Source organism: Cydia strobilella, chromosome 14 (assembly GCF_947568885.1).
Source record: "Cydia strobilella chromosome 14, ilCydStro3.1, whole genome shotgun sequence".
In the NCBI taxonomy this organism is placed as follows: domain Eukaryota; kingdom Metazoa; phylum Arthropoda; class Insecta; order Lepidoptera; family Tortricidae; genus Cydia; species Cydia strobilella.
This window is the reverse complement of record NC_086054.1, coordinates 7262017-7280958: the sequence shown is the minus strand read 5'-3', so window position 1 is coordinate 7280958 and position 18942 is coordinate 7262017. Positions and strand designations below refer to the sequence as shown.

Here is an 18942-nt window from a genome sequence, read left to right as displayed (position 1 = left end):
CGATAAAAAAAGCGAAATTTTCTTTCCATTTTATTTCACGTTAATGACCAGTCCAGGCCACAAATTAAGAGATTTCTCCATGACTAATTATTTTTATTATTTTTCATCGTTCGTATTCTAATACTTTTTGCTGATATATTCGATGGGCCAGATATATTTACTTATATGTATAAAATATACCTATTTTTATCAGCTCTTATAGACAGGATTACGGGGTAAGGTTCAAATAATACATGCAATTAATGCAATCTTGCTATGATTTGTATAATTGTTTTAATGATTATATTGAAACAACACATCTTATGCTTTAAGGAAACTTATATCAATACTTAATTAGGTAGTATTTATGACTCATAGAGTCACGATTCCATCCAGAATCCAGAAAATAAATATTTAGAATTCTCAAAGAATTTTTAAGACATGATATTGACACTTATGGCACTACGAATTTTATTCTAAATTACCTAAATTGTAAAAAAAAAGAATCGTGACTTTACTTTTCATTAGGTGTTGCTTAGCTTAATTTTCAACTTTTACATAAATAACTTGGATGTATAACAACAATTTACAAAAAACAAATTTAATTGAATTTCACGTTTAAATACATGTTCAGAGTCCAGTAGTTAGGCGAAGTTTATTTAGTTAGTAATTTAGTTTTGAAACTGGAAATTGACAAAAATATGCTCTTTTTAAAATGTTGATTTTACAAATGTAGCCTTTAAGTTTATGAGGCCATTCTCTAGTTGTTTATCCATTATTATTAGTTTTTTTCTATAGTTACAATAATTGAAGGAATTTTTAGTCCAGTTCGAGGTCTTAAAATAATTGTACAATGTACATCATATTTAATAAGTCGATTGTGAGAAGTTTCGTGAAAAAAAATACCTATTCATGATTTACTTGTGAAAATTGGCTGGATTTTTCACAAGTAAGCCGTTTCATATAAAAAAAAGGCTAAACCCGATGAACTAATTACAAAATACATATTTAACAATAATTTCCAAATATTTTACATCACGTATAGATTTTCTCAAATTGCTTTTATTTTAACAACTCTCAAAGAAAAGCTACTAAAACCATCCACGAAATTTCCCACAAAACAAAAAAAACTAAATTTACTCTTCAACACTGTCATAGGCATCGTCAGCGGACCGCTTTCCGAGGCCGAAGTTAAACCTGTGCATATCCCTCTCTCGCTTCCCTAGGCCGAAGTTGAACTTGCTGTTATACCGTTTACCGAGGCCGAAGTCGTAGCCCCTAGCGCGTTTGCCTAGTCCAAAGTTGTAGAGCGGTAGTCGCTTGCCGAGGCCGAAATCGTACATCTTGCGCTTCTCCTCTGATAACTCGTCGGTAAAGCGCTTGCCGAGGCCGAAGCTGTATGGACGAGCGCGTTTTTCTTCGTAAACTGAAAACAAATGATTATTTATTAGTACTAAGCTAATTCAAACAAGTCTAACATATTCATTACTTTCATCAGCTGTAATGCCATAGATCGATACACATGAATACGTGTATCACACGTGTACATATTTTTTAAATTTATAATAGTATATTGTATTGCAAAATTGTAATTCTAAGATGATAAAAGTATATAAAATGTTTCAAATAAGGGTTTTAAGAGGGCAATAACTCAACTAACCTTTTCACATTAAACACTTGCACGTTTGACCTACATTTTAAAAGGGTAGGTATATACGGACGGCATAACGTTAAAGAGAGTCCTACGTGACTAGGCAGGGGGTTGTATTCCACACGTGACAAAATGGCATGTCTTGAGATAAGTGCTTGTGTGTAAGACGTCTTACTTTGGGATACTTAAAAAGAAAACAAAGTACCAAATACAGGTCATATATTTTTCTAGACATAATGTGATTTTTACCGTTCACCGGTCGAAATGACTGTACCTTTAGGGCTACTGTGAGCGGGAAAATGGAGCGATAGACCTCACATAAAACGCCCAGTCCCCGTTCCGAGGGCCCATTTTAACTTGATCAAGTAACTGAACGTGACGTGACCAACAGGTAGCCACGTGGCTAATATTTCACGGCTAGTTAAATACACGATAGGGTGGTTAGTTAACTTATTGTAACAGAACGATGTCGATCAGCCGCAATCAAATTATCATATTAACAAATCTTGAACAAAATAATTATATCATAAATCATTTATTTTGTGATAAACTTACATAGTAACAGTACAAGGAAAATTAAACTAGAACATATTTGCAGTGTTTACCACGAAATGGGTTCGTCTCAGCATAATGCCGACCCAAGTGTCAGCGCTGACCTTCCGTCGAGTTCATTTGTGGGCCACGATCGCAGCTTAAATCTAATTGAACTTTACCGTTGACAGACGAGACGAAACAACCGCCGTGACTTTGTCACTTATCTAAAAAAGCGATATGGTAAGGTAGTCATGTCACAAATACTCGCGACTCTAATTAAGCCTCAGAACGGTAACAAACAAGTTATATGCAGCGACCTTTACCGGTTAGTACTCGTATCTCTAAAATTAACTCTATTTACGAGAAATTGACGTAGGCGCTATCCATAAACGTCTATGAAAATTGCAGTACAATTGTACTATTGCAGTTTGTTTGTCCTATGCGGTGTTCGGAAGGTAACAGCAGAAGTATTACTGCTGCAGCGTTGCTAATGCAGCGCTAAAGCGGGCGATGTCTATGTCAATCTCCTCGTTATGTTTTGACAAAATTCTGTCTAAGAAGCTAACTTTGCACCCACTTTAACAGAGCCATTGAAATTTGTGATTAGTGATCATATTACCACACTGTCATACCAAATACCTTGGAGAGTTAGCTTGGTCCACTAGCATCGCCCGTATACCACTGCTGCAACGCTGCAGCAATAACGATTCATAATTTGTAACGGTTTTATAATTGGACGAAGTAGTTACCAGGTGCATCGTCGTACTGGTCGAAGAGTTCTCTGTCCATCGCCTGGTCGATGTCGTTGGCGAGTTCTTCGTCCTGATCATCTTCGGATATGGAGCGCTTGCCCAGCCCGAAGGAGTATGGGCGAGACCTGGCGAAAATATCGTTAAAACTGTAATAAGGTCAAAAAAGTTTGCAAGTAGGTAATGAAAGTGCTGACGTTTTTAATTAATAACGTTTAGTTGGAGGAGAAGTCACATTTGTTATTGTGATTGCTTTGGGATATATCGCTGTCTCGGTGCCGAATACAATTTTGTCTCGTTTGGCGTCGATACTCTGGGTCCGTGGGGTCTTAGCGCTCTCTCTTTGGAGAGCTGGCAGTTACCTCGCTCAACGCATCAGTCTGGCAGTTCAAGGGGTAACGCAGCCAGCATCTTCATCATCATCATTATTTAGTTTAGTGTAGTTTTATTCATGTATAGTCTGTATTTAAATTAATTGTAATTTTAAGTTGTTTTTATTTAAAAAAAATCGTTATAGTATAATAAAGGTTCTTACTCTAAAAAATCGCTTTATATTGAGTCGATATTTAATTAATCACTAGCCTGGTGCATTTTTGCTATGACTCATTTGACAATGCTAACCTTTTCCCTAATCCGAAGTTGTAGACGGGCAGGCGCTTGTACTCGGACACGTAGCTGTAGGCGCGCTTGCCGAGCCCGAAGTTGTAGTGCGGCGAGCGCTTCTCTAGCGGCGCTACGTGCTCTTCTGATGGCTCCTGTGGATGGCCAGGGGTAATATTATCAGAGTAAAAATTATTAAACCTTTGAACGCTACGCCTGTTGTGCGCGGCGCGTCATTGTAAACTTTGTTGGAATGCACGACAAAAATCACTTGCGTTTCTATGTGTGAACGGCACGTCTGTACAAGTGGCATGCGTCATTGTAAGTTGCTTAAAAATAGTACTGAGCGGTCGGCAAAAGGTCGTCAATCTGCTGTCGCGGAGCAAGGTAATTCGAATCGGGGCGGGGCGGTGCGTGGCCGTTCTATATGATAATACTATTACTTATTATGTGAGGAAGGTTGATATTGGGTTGTAGCTGCGCGCGTCAGTTGACGTCTTTCAAAGGGTTAAAGAGTAATAGGGCTGGACTTGTCCGGCTGACTATGCCAAATAAAGAAATTCTATTCTATTCTATGTATCTTTTAGGTGAACACGTCACGGGGGACATGACCCCCTGGGCCGGGTCGACAATAAATAAGTTTCAATGTTTTATTTGCGAAAAAATAACTAAAATTTGACCATGCGACCGCAGCCGTCTGACCTTAAAGCTGGATCTGCTCTTAAGGGTTATCCTTACTTACATCTATTCAGTTGCGTAGGTAAAATTAATGTAGGTCTCTTGTCTAATTTCACGGCCGGTTTTACGCCCGCTCTTAACCTTTTGGACGCCAATGACGGATATATCGGCACCACAGAGCAACATAGATGCAACCTACGTGCATGTGCATAAAGTTCAATTTCAGTTTTGACATTTCGGTGACGTGGCGTCCGAGTGACAGCTTTTGTGTTTGACATGGCGTCGAAAAGGTTAAGGGTTACGTTTACATCCATTCAGTTGCGTAGGTAAAATTAACGTAGGTAGGTTATGTACAGGTTGGAAGATATATGAAGGTAGCTTACATGTGCGTCAGCGCCTCGCGGCTCGTGATCGGCGCTCGGTGCGTGCTCGGGCGCGCACAGCGTCGCCACGATCACCAGCCACCACACAGACAGGTATGTGTACAGCATTCTGGAACAAACGATACGAATTACTAGGAAACAAACCTATATAATTATTTTATGAAATTATTTTGATTTGTGATATTTTAAGAAGACAGTAGATTTATATAAATTAATAGCTTCCTCCCGCGACTTCGCCTGCGTGGGATGATGATGAAGATTGAAAAAAAAAACTATTCTGTCCTTTCCCGGGCCTCAAACTATCTCGCTGCCTAATTTCATATAAATCAGTTCAGCGGTTTAAGCGTGAAGAGGTAACTGACAGACAAACATAGTTACGTTCGCATTTATAATATTAGTAGGGGTAATACGAAACAAAAAGTGACCAAGGCCTCCAGTGCCAGTGCCCAGGACTGGGATCGAACCAGTGTCTTCTGCATTCGCGGCAGAGTGCAGAAACCTTGGTCTTTGGCTTTCGTATTTATTTCAGTTTAAGTATCACGATACAAACAACAAAATAGCTCTGCTATGTGTATATGTTGCTGCTCTGATAGCTTTGAGTATTTGATTTGTTCTAGGGAAGGCCAAGTACTAAAAAAATATACATCTTAGCCGCCTGTAAGGGTGCAGCGTAAAAATGAGTTTTGTACATGGAAAACCAACAGCGCTATTTACACACCTACGTATAGCCAGAAATTAGCACAATAAGGTTTACGTACAAAAAAGGGTTATTGACTGTACCTATTTAAATAATAATAATAAAAAAACCCCTTTAACGAGTAAAGGAGTCGCATCTCCCGCAGTAAAACACGAGCTATGAATAAAATAATAGTGAAATTGGACAAAAAACTGTTAGGGCCACTTGCACCATCCCACTAACCCGGGGTTAAGCGGTTACTATATGGCATTCCAAGTTCTCTGCAAAGAGCATTAGTTTTGTTCCTGAAAATCCTAAACACTTATAAAATGACAGAATAAACATATTTTGCTTATAAAACGACAGTAGTACCTATGTGGTTATGGAATTTCCCTGCACACCGTGTATGCTTTACAGGTAACTAGTAAGACAATATCTACTCGTATTTGCGTATTTGTAGATAGCTTTTGTTGTCAAAATTATTGCTTATCAATAGTGTCGTCAATAAATTTTAATGTGTGGTTCAGTTCTACATTATTAAGTCAATTCAAACTCAAATTGTGACATCAAAATGATCTAAATGATGACAGTCGCGCGTGCATTTCGCTCGTACTTGTCCGTACATGTATTGGCGCGAGCGAGACTCACCGCTGACTGACATCTTTTAGATAGCATTTACTTACATTATTACTCTATGGCCTCTATGAGTTAACCTAACCTTTAGACTTGAAACACATAAATATTGTATTCGATTACAATTCCATTATGATGACCGCCTATTATGCTGTATTTCGTTACCCATAACAGCTAGACAGTCTAATGATGTTGTTAACATGAATTCCTACAGTTAATAGTTGCAGTGAATAGCTTCGGAGCAATTCCTAATAAGTTCTATAGGTTGGCCCAAAAATACGTCTACAAAGAATTTTTAGGATTTTTTTTCATACTTATACATAATATACATCTTTTACAAAATGTAGTAGTAGTAGTAGCAGTAATCACTGTATTGTACACAACACAGGTTTACAAAAATAAATTATAGTAATGGAAGTACAAAGGCGAACTTCCCTATAAGGGATCTCTTCCAGCTAACCTTCGAGTAGAAAACTATAGCCAGGTCAGACTTACAGGACAAACTTACAGGATGTACAAATTAATATTTAAAAAAAGAAATAACACTAAAGATTAATATACATAAAATACATACTAGCATACGTACATACAATACTAAATATATATTATAATATATATAAATATCACAAGTGTAAGAAAATAAAAATAAAGGTTAGTACTTAGCCAGATCACGCTGATTGGAAAGCCAAAGCTTCTTCAGATTAGCCTTGAGTGACGCTACAAACTGGGACTGTTTGAGCGACAGGGGCAACTCGTTCCACAACTTCACAGCGCGAACCGTGAAAGAATTTGCATAGGATCGCGTCTTATTAGGAGAAATAGCAAGCGTGAGATTAGAACTCGATCGTAAGCGGTGATCACTGCCTTCAGCCAGATAGTTAAATCTTTCCGTTAGGTAAGATGGGGAACGGGGGTCGAAGAGTATATTGAACGACACGACATGCACATCTCTGCGTTGCGTTTAAATGTAATTAAAAATTGGAACTAAATACAGTCATTTAACTAAAATAAAACGTATTATCTTCAAAATATACCCCTTTGGCTTTGATACACAAACGCAAACAATTGTTAAGGTTATCAACAATATACCGCAGTAAAAAAAACAACATATATTTGGGCCACCCTTTGAAGATATTAATAGGTTATAATATTTATAGGTTTAACAAAGTAAACAATGATTGTGATATATAAACAAAAGACAGATTGTTAGGAAAAGTATTGTTTTAAAACGAAATGCGCAAAACATTTGTTTGATCGTTCCCGTATAAAACCGCGTCAAACCGAAAGTAGCTTCAGTGTCACTCCCATTACTCGATCCAACGCTTTCTGAAAATTAATTACCATGCTTGGAAGAAGTCAACAATGTCTTCTGATAAAAACGCCAACAACAATAACAACAAAAGGCCTCACAGGCTTGATTTTCAAGAAATTAACATTTCACTGCATTCAGCCACTCCCTATTGTGTCATTTGTGAAGACGCTTTTCTCTCAGTCCACATTGTCACTAAAAACACTACAGTGTTTTTTTCTTTTTTAGATTGATGAATCGAGTGGCAGTCTACTTCGTATTCGGCCATTGATTTTGCAAATTGCAGTCAGAGAGACACCAAAACATGATTTGCATAAAAGGTATTTCAGAACCCTTGTTTCTTTTGATGATTCTTGGTAGTTTTTTGAACAGATGGCAATAAATGCATTGGGACGACATCCATTCTTAAGGAATGATCTTGGACGTGTCTAAACTAGTATATGACTGAATCTAGTCCAGAAGTGGGACTTGAAACCATACTAAATTATTAAAGACATTCTATTTAGGTGGAAGAAAAGTTCTTTGATTTTAACTGTTCACAATGCAAGCAGGATATTAAATAATTTTACGGTTTAGACACTTGTTTTTAGTCACTCGCGCGACATGTTTCGGAGCGAGCACTCTGTCTACTAAATTCTCTTTGGTTAAATATTTCAAGGCAGTTACTACAGATGAAATTGCCAAATAATACTGCCCAAACACAGCTGTAGCATTCATTGGAAAACTCAATTATGCACCATATTCTGATGCAACAGATTCTAAATTCAAACTGGTTTTCATATGGCTACGACAGTTATGGGTGGTGAAGCAAAATATGAAGGCAGTGTTGAATGTATGATGAAGTAATCATAACATTGCAACCACTTTTAAACAAGCTGACACAGTCATTGGATATTTACTATAACAACCAAAAAACGCTCTTACAAAATTGCACCTTACGTCATTGTCTTTGAGTTGACATTTGCAGGCATCGATCATGCTCTTATGTATGAGGAACTGCGATGTTCCTAGTTTTCTCCATCATTTTCTCGTGTGTCGTATAAAACTGTCTCAGTCACAGATCACTAATACTAGACTACTATGATCGAGTTAAAACTAGAATTCTGTGTCACCACGCATAAAACTCATTCAATTGTAAATATTCTTGATTATGCACCATACAGTTAAAAAACCACAGAAAATGAAATACAGTTAAAAGCTAGGTAATAACTAAGAAGCGATCTCTTCCAGCCAACCTTTGATTCAATTCTTCAATTGTTTGCCGTTATACCGCATACAATTATTTATTTTTAAAAAATTTCATTCATACGAGTACTACTTATTGTAACTTTTGTTATCAAAGTTTTAGATGTTTAATGTATTATTGCCTTTTTAACACCCTAAGGGCTACTTGCACCATTCACTAACCCGGGGTTACCCGGTTAAACCTGGAGTTACCATGGTTACCAGTACAATTTGACACTGCGTTAACGGTTTAACCGGTTAACCCCGCGTTAGTGGGATGGTGCAAGTAGCGCTTAATAATATATGTAAGTCTGACTCATAATGCTTAGAGTAGATTGAAATTAAAATATTTAATTAATGTGTAAGTTTGTCCCCTAAGAGTAAATATTATCTACTTATATATGCTGCATAATGTGAGATCGCTTGGAGGTGATCTCCCGTATCAGTGCATCGTAACATCTCGGCTCAGAACGGGATTGAATTTTAAATGAATCCTCTGCCTTTGTAAAACGATGCGAGTGTTAAACAAAAGTGAGCTCTCCGGTTTAGTCAATAAAAGCGTATGACAACAAGTGGCCTAGCGTAGCCTAGTTAACTCGCAACTTAGTGAATTAAGAAAAAAATGTAACAAAAAGGTATACCGTATCTGCATATCGTTAGTTTATGGTTTACATGGTACATTGTTATTATTCTGGTATTCTGGTATTTTAGAGTAAATCCTACCGACTGCGCCACTTACTTACAGTCGAGTTCACAATAGTAGATTGTGTCACAAGGGAGCAAAATGGCATATTTATGGCGAGGACGTACATTGAATCCCGAACGTAACGATTACACCCTGTATATGCCGATTTAAAGTAGACCATCTACTATCATGTTTTAACACTTAAATGAGGTTGTGATCGGTAACTCATGGACAAAATTAGAGGAACGCAAAACAAAGGTTTAATTACTACTGGATTACAGTACCTAAAATAATTTCAAAATAAGTGATTAAACTTTTTTTTGCGTTCCTCTAAATTTGTCCATGAGTGTAGTTTCATATATAAAAACTGTTGGAGCACAATCACTCAGTGGGGAGCAAAGTAGGTACATTTTAAGGTATTGTGAAAATTATCTTATTTTACTGAGTTGTATGAAATGTGATGCCTTAGCAATACATTTTATAGTAATGTCGACATCATAGACCTTGTAATTTGAATGATCGGTCGAATAACAAATATTATTGCTATAGAATAAAACCCTATTCTACGTCTGAAAAAGGCCGATAAATTGTATTATTTACCTGTAAACAAATGACTTACGCAAAATAACGAATCTAATCTGACATATTAATTTAAGGTTCATATCAAAAGAAATCTCACTGGAGCACTAGATTAATTTATAAACTGAAATAGATGTCATATATTAAAGAAAAAGTGACGAAGCCTTCCAGTGGTGAAGGCCGGATTCGAACCGATGTCTTTAGCATCTTCTGATGCTTTATTTTGCATGGTGTAACATAATTTATTTTGAAAACAGTCAAATACCCTATTTCTCGACTAAATGCCACCTTACTAAGACTAGGCGTCTAGATTAATTTACTCAAGTTGTAGTAAGATTGCCTCTGAAATGTATGTCAAGTATATTTATGTTTATGTTATTAGTAAAGGAAAGCTCTTATGACAACCTGCAACTTACTTTATGGGCCCATCTGGCACAATACTCATCTTTTGTCCCCTTTTAGAGTACTATAGGTATGAGGATAGTCTGCCTAATGTAATTTGAAATATGAAAATATATTACTTTCTGTTCAAGCAAGGTACTGTATCTATGTCTATGCTCACTGATTTTCATAGCGATTTTCGTGTAGTGGCATGGATATTGGATATTAACCATTACGTATTAAAACTAGTTCGAAAAAGTATAAATCGCGTAGAAAATACAAGTCAACCATCCTTACAGATCCTTTCCAAGGTGATACTGACAACAGCCTGGTACAATATTCTACAATGTGAATAATTTCCATTTTCTTATCGAAGGGTTTCTTAAGCCTAATTAATCGGTAATTATCAGGCTAATCCTCTGTCTCTTCTTATGAAAGGTCACACGCGTTTTTGCATATTTATGATGTGCTAATTCTAAACCCCTTTTAGCACGAGGTGACATCATGACGTGCTTATATATCAATAATCATTTTCTGATATAATGTAAAAAATTAGCAGTGCTCCGCGGCTCCGCTCGCTTATATATAAAAATTTTATCTGTGTCATACGAAAGAAGAATACAAAATTGTTTTATTTTTATAAAACAGTGTTGCAATTTATACTAACTCCTACACCAAGAAAAGACTGTCTACTTATTTAGTGATGGAAATTATACAATTAACACAAAAGCATTAGCAATGATGATTAAACAGAGATAAATTATTAATTTATAATAATTGTACATAAATCTAAATAATAAATAATACTAATTTATTACAGGCAAGTGCCTGTGTGATAGCGAGCATGTGTGTGTTCTTGTACTTTTTGTGTATGTCCAATTGCCTATCTCTCCTTTCTTGCCCTATCATCGCTTTAATACACACGTTTTTCATTAAATACTTACTTATCTATTACGGGGCGCAGAAACATTTACAATTTTGTCTCAATTTAGGAGTCTTAACGAGTGTGTCGATGTGTGGGTTGCAGTGGCATTTCGTCGTCGACGGTCAATTAAAACAATGGACAAATGTGTACACAATGTGCAATGTAACTGCATTTAGAACGATTTACAGGCTGACCGTTTGCGTTAGTTTCCAATTTCGATAAATACATTTTACTAAATGACCTAGTGCTGGTTTCATTCGACCGTATACAATTCCATCCATATTCAATTTAATAAATAAAATTAAGACATCACATGTAAAATTATTTTTATTAATAATTCGTATCGTATTTCAGATTTTTCTCTTTTATTTAGCCTCATACATAAATAAACGATTAAGGGATAAGTTTGCCTCTGTCAATTGCATATTTTGTTGTTATTGTAATTTCAACCTCTTTTGTGTATAATAAAGTGTTTACATACATATACAGTGTGGAAAAAAGTTATAGGCCCTGGAGGGAAAGTGCCTTAAAACCTTAAGTTAGCTCATTTTACTTAAAGGAAACATTCTTTTATTTTTAAAGAGAAACAAAACTGCATTTAAAGAGTCTTTTTAATTTCGCTTGTCTCGCCCGGGAATCGAACCGACTAAAAATTTCAAAAACTAAACACTCGCTATTTTATTGTACTAGTCGATACAGTTAATGATAATGATGACATTTCTTCAAGAAACATTAGGTCTTACACTCGTCTGCCGTTCAAAATAACAAAATCAAATAAAATCGAATATTTAGTACTCAAGAATACTTTTAGACAAGCAAAATAATTTTTTTTTAATCTAAATGCAATTTTGTTTCTTTTTAAAAACAAAAGAATGTTTCCTTCAAGAAAAATGTGCTAACTTAAGGTTTTATTTTAAGGCACTTTCCCTCCAGGGCCTATTAATTTTTTCCACCCTGTATACGATATAATGTTTAAGTTTTAAAAAGTTAAAAAATAATGTTTTTTTTTATCAAAATTACACAGGTACTCGTACTGTGTTACAAAAATTCGATCGGTCACTGAACACAAAAATTCTATATACCACTGTTTCCGACCAAAACGAAAGGCGTTTCAGATTAAATTACCAATTAAGGAAATTAATTATTTTGAAATCCGTCTTAAGCTAAGACGAGAAATGGTTTATATATCAGGAAGTTAGTTATAATTACGGTGTAGGTCGATTTGTGCAACCTACTTTACTCTTTACATTCAGATGTATATAGAGTGAACTAGAGTGAACTTTGACGACCAGTCTGGCCTAGTGGGTAGTGACCCTGCCTGTGAAGCCGATGGTCCTGGGTTCGAATCCCGTTAATGGCATTTATTTGTGTGATGAGCACAGATATTTGTTCCTGAGTCATGGGTGTTTTCTATGTATTTAAGTATTTATATATTATATATATATCGTTGTCTGAGTACCCATAACACAAGCCTCCTTGGGCTTACCGTGGGACTTAGTCAATCTGTGTAAGAATGTCTTATAATATTTATTTATAACTTTATATATATAACTTTATACTTAAAACAAGTAAAAAAATGAACACTAATAGTAATAAAAAAAAACAAGTGCAGTGATATACACGCATCAGATTTCAGCTGCTAGTGAATACACTATAAAACAATAAAACAATATAATATAAGTTGGGTGGTTTTATTGTACCTATTCAATTGCAATTCGGTTTTGGCTTTGCGAGAATAGTGTCCTGAATGCGCTCGGAGCTTACAATAAACTAACCATCGACACAATCATCTACGCTTGTTTACAATATTCACACTCATGTAAATTATCAGCAAATGTTCATTTATGTGCAACGAATACACTTAAATTTTACTGTATTTAAAATAAATTATTTTACACCATGCATGAAACAAAACACCAGAAAATTAATAGATAAACGTAGACAGCAGTTACTTTTAGACATTATTTATATTTTAAACCCCGTATAAAACTATAAAGAGTAGGTAATTTGATTGTGACGTCACATGCTAGTGTTTCATATAAATTCCATAGTAGCGAAATCGTTTTAACAGTTCGAAAAAAGAAACTGATTTGACTAGTAGTCAAATACCCTAGCGGCAGGGACTATAGTAGTGGGCTTGAGTATAAACATCATATTTTTATAGAAATTTACGTCTGTGTTGAGATTTTAACACTTGGCAAGTAGGTATTGAGTTAGTTTCGACGGACTCTAATAAATAAAACAACTTTATCTAAGGAGCACGGCTGCTTTGAAAAAAAAATGGTCCCACACAGAACATAAAAAATGCCTTGCATGGTTTTACTGTGTGAGCACCGACGCACGACTAGTGTTTACTCCTTAATGCCGGCTGTACACATTCGTCGAGAGACCCCGAGACAGGTAGAGAACGAGTGTGTACATACATACTGCTCCCTTCTGTTCTCGCTCTTATTCGTCTCGTCTCGCGCCTCTCCGATTGGATCGGAGCGGTGCCGACTCTTGGCGAGAGGCTCTCGGCGAGTGTGTACAGCCCGCCTTACGATTATAAAATACGTAATAAAATTTAAGATCAAAACTCAAGTTCTTATTTGTTAACATTGAATAAATAAAGTGTTTCCATGCAGCCCTTGCTAGGGGTGCGCAAGATAAGTTGCGCACGAAACATAAATTAACGTAACGTTTGATTTTACTCCCCGTAATTTTTCATATTATCAATTTTTCATATGGCTTATATAATCATTTCTTAAGGAGTAAACGTCAAGAGTGCAGTTTAGGGCACAAAGTATAGAGGTAAAATTTTTCGTAACTGTATAAGTTTCATGCTACATTGTACTGGCGGTCTAGTATGAGTTGCGTTCTCCATACTTGAAGTATGGAGAAAGCAACTCATGATAGCAGGTCTGAAGTAAGCCAAGTCATTTAAATTTCCCTCAATAATCATAATGTCTCAAACATGATGAGAAGATTAACGGCCCAAAAAATGTCGTAAACATTAACTAGCAAAGTATTCATAAAAAAGGACATAAATTTTGTTTTCTTTTATCCCGTTCTCACACTCTTACGTCGCTTAAGGGCGAAAGAGCAATGTATTTGGAGCCTACATAAAAGAATGAAAACAGGAATTATTAAGCCACCAACTCCAATAATTATTATTATATACTGATGCAAACGAGTTTATCTTTGTTTAGATATATTACATTACAATCTTTTCACCTCAGCAGCTCGAACATGCCTACTTTCGTCACTCCCTGGAGTGAGGAAAGTGCGACTTTCCTCACTCCAGGGAGTGAAACAAAGTAGCTTTTTAATTTAGTGAAGGCCATGAACTGCCTCTTCATACTTTTATTACAATTTTTTTTTCTCTGTATTATTCTGTGTAATTCGAAATACATTTTAACCTTTAATATGTTCTCACTACTGAGGTGAAAAATTATGTGTGCAACATGAGAGCAAAGTATTTTACATTGTTATTTTATGTTACATCTCGTGTTTTTAAGTTCCTCGCTACGCTCAAGATTCTAACTTAGAATCACTCGTTTCGCTCGCGTTTCAATTATAGCATCTTTCGCTTTCTCGGGACTCAACATAAACACTCGCAAGAAAAACCAACTTTCCTCTCTTGTTGCACAAATAACTATTGTGTCTTTTCCATATATCCTGTCATATTAGGTGTGCTGATGTTTATAATAATTAATAAATTTGCCTTCAAAGTTTCATGCTAATTCAATAAAGTTATCCGTTTGGAGTGAGTAATGAAAGTGATGACTTAATTTAATTACTTTGAATTATAAACAATAACGTGCTCGGCACATATTTCAAATAAGAGAGCCCCGAGATTAAATATTTCGTATAACGGCATAAGGCAAAGTAAACTTTAGAGTTAAAACCTGACAACCCGTTAGACTTGTGCAATACAATACGTGTACGTACAAAAGAAATGAGCTTCCAGAATTATTCAAAACAATTACATACCTAATTCTCTTTTTCGTTGGTTTTAAGATTACGAAAGTTGGTTGTTTGAATTCGTATTGAAATAAAAATATAACAACCTTTTGTATTAACATGGCGGAAATGTAAATGCGTGCCATGAAACGTGTTGTGCCGTCTCACAATACCTACGTGTTTCACGTTGATACAAAAGAACGAATGTGGTGAATAAAACCAATATACGAATTTTTTGTAACGTGTCAACAGACGTATGCCTGATTACTCGTCTTATATTTATTGTGCCAAAACGAAGTGTCGAAAGCCTCGGGCCGGTCCCGGACCGTTCCAGTGTGAGTCATCCTTAATGTGTTTGTATTCAATGCAAAATGTTTCGTCCATGTAGTAGAGAGAGAATTTCAGAAATTGTAAGAGATAAACCACAAGATCGATTTAGGACAAAAATAAATAATACCTCATTTAATTTTTAAGAAAAAGGAAAAATATTGTATTTGATAATATTTCCCGCCGCTTTGGGGTATCGTTTTAGTAAATAAAAACATGAAATTTGGCAGTTCCCATTAGTCGTGTCGTGATTACATAGTTCGATAAAATCGATATTAATCGCTGTTACTTTGTAGCCCAAATTTTAATCGAATTAGTGTTTTGTTTTTACTTGTGTTATTTAACTATTTTGTTTCTTTGTATTTTAATTTGTTTCTTAGTTACTTTTCGCTACGCCTTGGTAATAAAATTAATAATACTGTAATGCTGTGTAAATAATTTGAATAATAAAATAAAAATAAATAAATAATGGTTTTCCGGTTATTTGATACCTACTTTTTACCGATTCAGTGGTTTGTGTAAAAATATATATTTTAGATACATATGAATGCAATTTTAATTCTTGTCCCTAAACTCAGACTCGTGAGCGAATGAAAATAAATCTCCTCTAATAGCTTATGATTTGAAACATCCTGTATATGACTCAAGGAATTGGGGACTTTATATCCCCTGAAAAACGTGATAACTGATGACATTGAGTTTTTACGATCCTCTTAAATATCTATTAGCAGTAAACTTGTATACCAGTCATTAACTTTTTGATAGCTTAAAGTAGGGTGGTCCAAAACAATTTTTTTTAAAGTTTTGGTCTCCACATGGTTCCTTTTAGTCAAAATCAATTTTGAGAACAATCAAACATTATTCAGAGGTCGCACAAATTAAAGCAATTCTGCCATACTAAAATGTATGAAATGAACTTGACCAAGAAAAAATACTTGGAGGCGTTTGAATGGTTTTATTATATTTTTCCCTATTTTGTTACAACTAAATAAAACATAAACCGGCCATTTCGTTATTATTGGATTAATGTGTTTTTTATTTATCAAAGCAATGTAGAGCGACCAGTAAATAATGAGCAAATGAGTCAAAGTTTGGCACATAGATTAATTACTACTTCATAATAGAACAAATATAATTTTTATTCCATGCAAACGTCGACCACCCTACTCTAAAGCTGTGGCCACACTAGCGTGTTTTCTTGCTAAGTTTTTATTAAATGAATGCCTTGCTCGTTTCACATACTTATTCTTATTAGGTTGGTTAGTTTATAAGCGGCTTATATTAACTTCGCTTTTAACTAACTAACGAACTATAAGAACTAAAATAACGGGTTTAATAAAAGTTGTTTGTACCCAACTTAAACCCTAATAAACCTTATTAGTGAAATCGATATAAAATTTTACAAGTGCCTATTGTATTTCGAGTTGGCTGATAATAGGGATGGGAGTCTTCAGTAGGTACCAAAAAGTAAGTAACTGATATCGTCCGGCGGACTGATAATCAGTGGGCCCCTTAAGAACGACTATGAGTCAGATCTGCATTTATACATAAGTTAGAAAACGCCAATCGAAAATATAGACACGTGATAATTGATTTGTCATCGCATCAGTCATCCCGACACATTTTATAAGCTTTTATTTAACTTGCAATATTTGTATGTATGAATGTTTGAGTCAAATATTGCAAGCTAAATTAGACCCACTTGTCATTATTGGATTGAGCTGAAACTTTTTCAACATACATGTGTAACAGTTTTGAATGATTCACGGTTAGTTTCAATAGACTTATATTGATTATCGGGAGCTCGAAAACAATACAAAACAATCACGGTCCATATCCCGGTCTCCCGCTGGAGAGACGAAGTGCAGAAAGACCTCAGCGAACTCGGCGCCGTCGACTGGACAGAAACGGCTTTGGACAGAGTAGCATGGCGGTCTTTGGTGTCGGAGGCCAAGATCCACTTCGGGTCGTCGCGCCACAGCAGTAAGTAAGTAAGTAAGTAATACATGTGTATTATACGACCCCGAAATATGAATTTAAAAATGTATAAAAAATCTAGTGTTTTCTAATGCAATAGATCATTTTTAGATGGTGAGAATAAAAAAATAAACCATTTTTTTTTCAGTACTAGTTTGAATTACCCTAATGTGTAAGTCGGATGACAATGCAATATTATGGTACCATCGAGCTGATCTGATGATGACACAGAAAGTGGCTGAAGGAATTCTGTGATAAAAAAAACAACGCAACCTAATTGTGTTTGGTTTTGTTAGAATTGTCTCGATGAGTAGGTATTAGTTCTGCGATACCTACTCATTAAGAAATAAGTCGATGAGTACTGCGGGGTTGCGTAATGCATCGCAACCATAATGTGATTTGTAGTGTTTAGTATGAAAATATATGTTTATAATATGTACCTATGCTAGGTTTAATTAGATAATTTATTCATTAGTTGCCTGTTGGAAGAAAATTACCTACAGTTTAGCAATTATTTACTTTACGATTGTCAACTTGGCTATGGTCCTGTGCGCCTCTATGGCTAGCAGATTATACTTCATATATGGTGACTAGAATAACCCCTGAATAATCGACTACTTGACTCATTCAGTAGGTCGGACACTTGATGTACTCCAGCCGTGTCGACAACAGATCAAGATACGACAGGCTGCGTCGTATCGGCCATCGAGACATCTCGTGTGGGAGGACTTTTTATAGGATGTTTTAGAAATGTTCCGGAAAATGAGCAGATGCTACCGCAGAGAGACACTATAATACCACGTTGATGCGGATCCCCACCCGCTCCTGCACTAGGCACTTACAGTGTGGAAAAAAATATGAGCCCCGGAGGGAAAGTGCCTGAAAACCTTAAGTTAGCTCATTTTATTTAAAGGAAACATTTTTTTATTTTAACAAAACTGCATACAGAGATTTTTTTTAAATCGAAATCGAACCGACTAAGAAAACCTGGTGAATAATTCCTTTGTTTTTTGCTCATTAATATTTTTTTAAAGTGTAATATCGATAGCTTATTATGAAACTAATGTGGTAGTGTGCAGTCAATGGAGAATTAATCTTGTAGCGAGTTTAACCACCATTTTGGAGTATATTGCCGGTAGCCCATGTGTTTGTAAAGTCCAGCTATCGCTTTACAAGAGATAATAAAATCACCGTACACTGTCTTGTACTAACCGTACAATTTTAGTCGTATTTAAAGCTCCTAAGACCTTGATACTGGCGGAATGGTCCCACTGAACTGAAGCCATAATTTTAAAAGAATGAAAAACATCAGACCATAGTTTTTGACTCGGTTTGTTTATATCAATTTTACGATATCGGTTATTTAATTTCAACAAGCAACACTTATTTTTCATCATCGCGTAATCCCTTCTTCCTGCCACTTCTCCCCTACTTGTAATTACGGCGCTTAGTCGAAAAGTACATTGCAAAGAATTAACCGGATGCAATCACAAATTAAACATCCGCCAACGCCAAGCTTCCAATACTAGAACTTTTATTACTAGTAGATCTGTGAGCTGCAGACCTCACGAACATAGCTTAAAACTAAACACTTAAATGTATGGCTCTGCCATGTAGAAAAAACCGGACAAGTGCGAGTCTGACTCGCCCACCGACGGTTACGTACTTTTTAGTATTTGTTGTTATAGCGGCAACAGGAATACATCATCT

General features: G+C 35.7%; 1 protein-coding gene across 2 annotated transcripts in view; it reads right to left on the bottom strand.

Moving 5' to 3' along the window:
* Positions 1-243: 243 nt before the first annotated feature.
* Positions 244-18942, bottom strand: part of LOC134747125 (helicostatins) — an 83079-nt gene continuing 64380 nt past the window's right edge. For both annotated transcript variants that reach the window (XM_063681706.1, XM_063681705.1), the window contains exons 2-5: positions 4575-4683; positions 3535-3668; positions 2914-3041; positions 244-1405 (exon numbers count right to left, since the gene is read on the bottom strand). In XM_063681706.1, coding sequence (XP_063537776.1) covers positions 1116-1405; positions 2914-3041; positions 3535-3668; positions 4575-4682 — 660 coding nt within the window. In that variant the 5' untranslated portion in view covers position 4683 and the 3' untranslated portion in view covers positions 244-1115. The remainder of the gene's footprint in view (positions 1406-2913; positions 3042-3534; positions 3669-4574; positions 4684-18942) is intronic.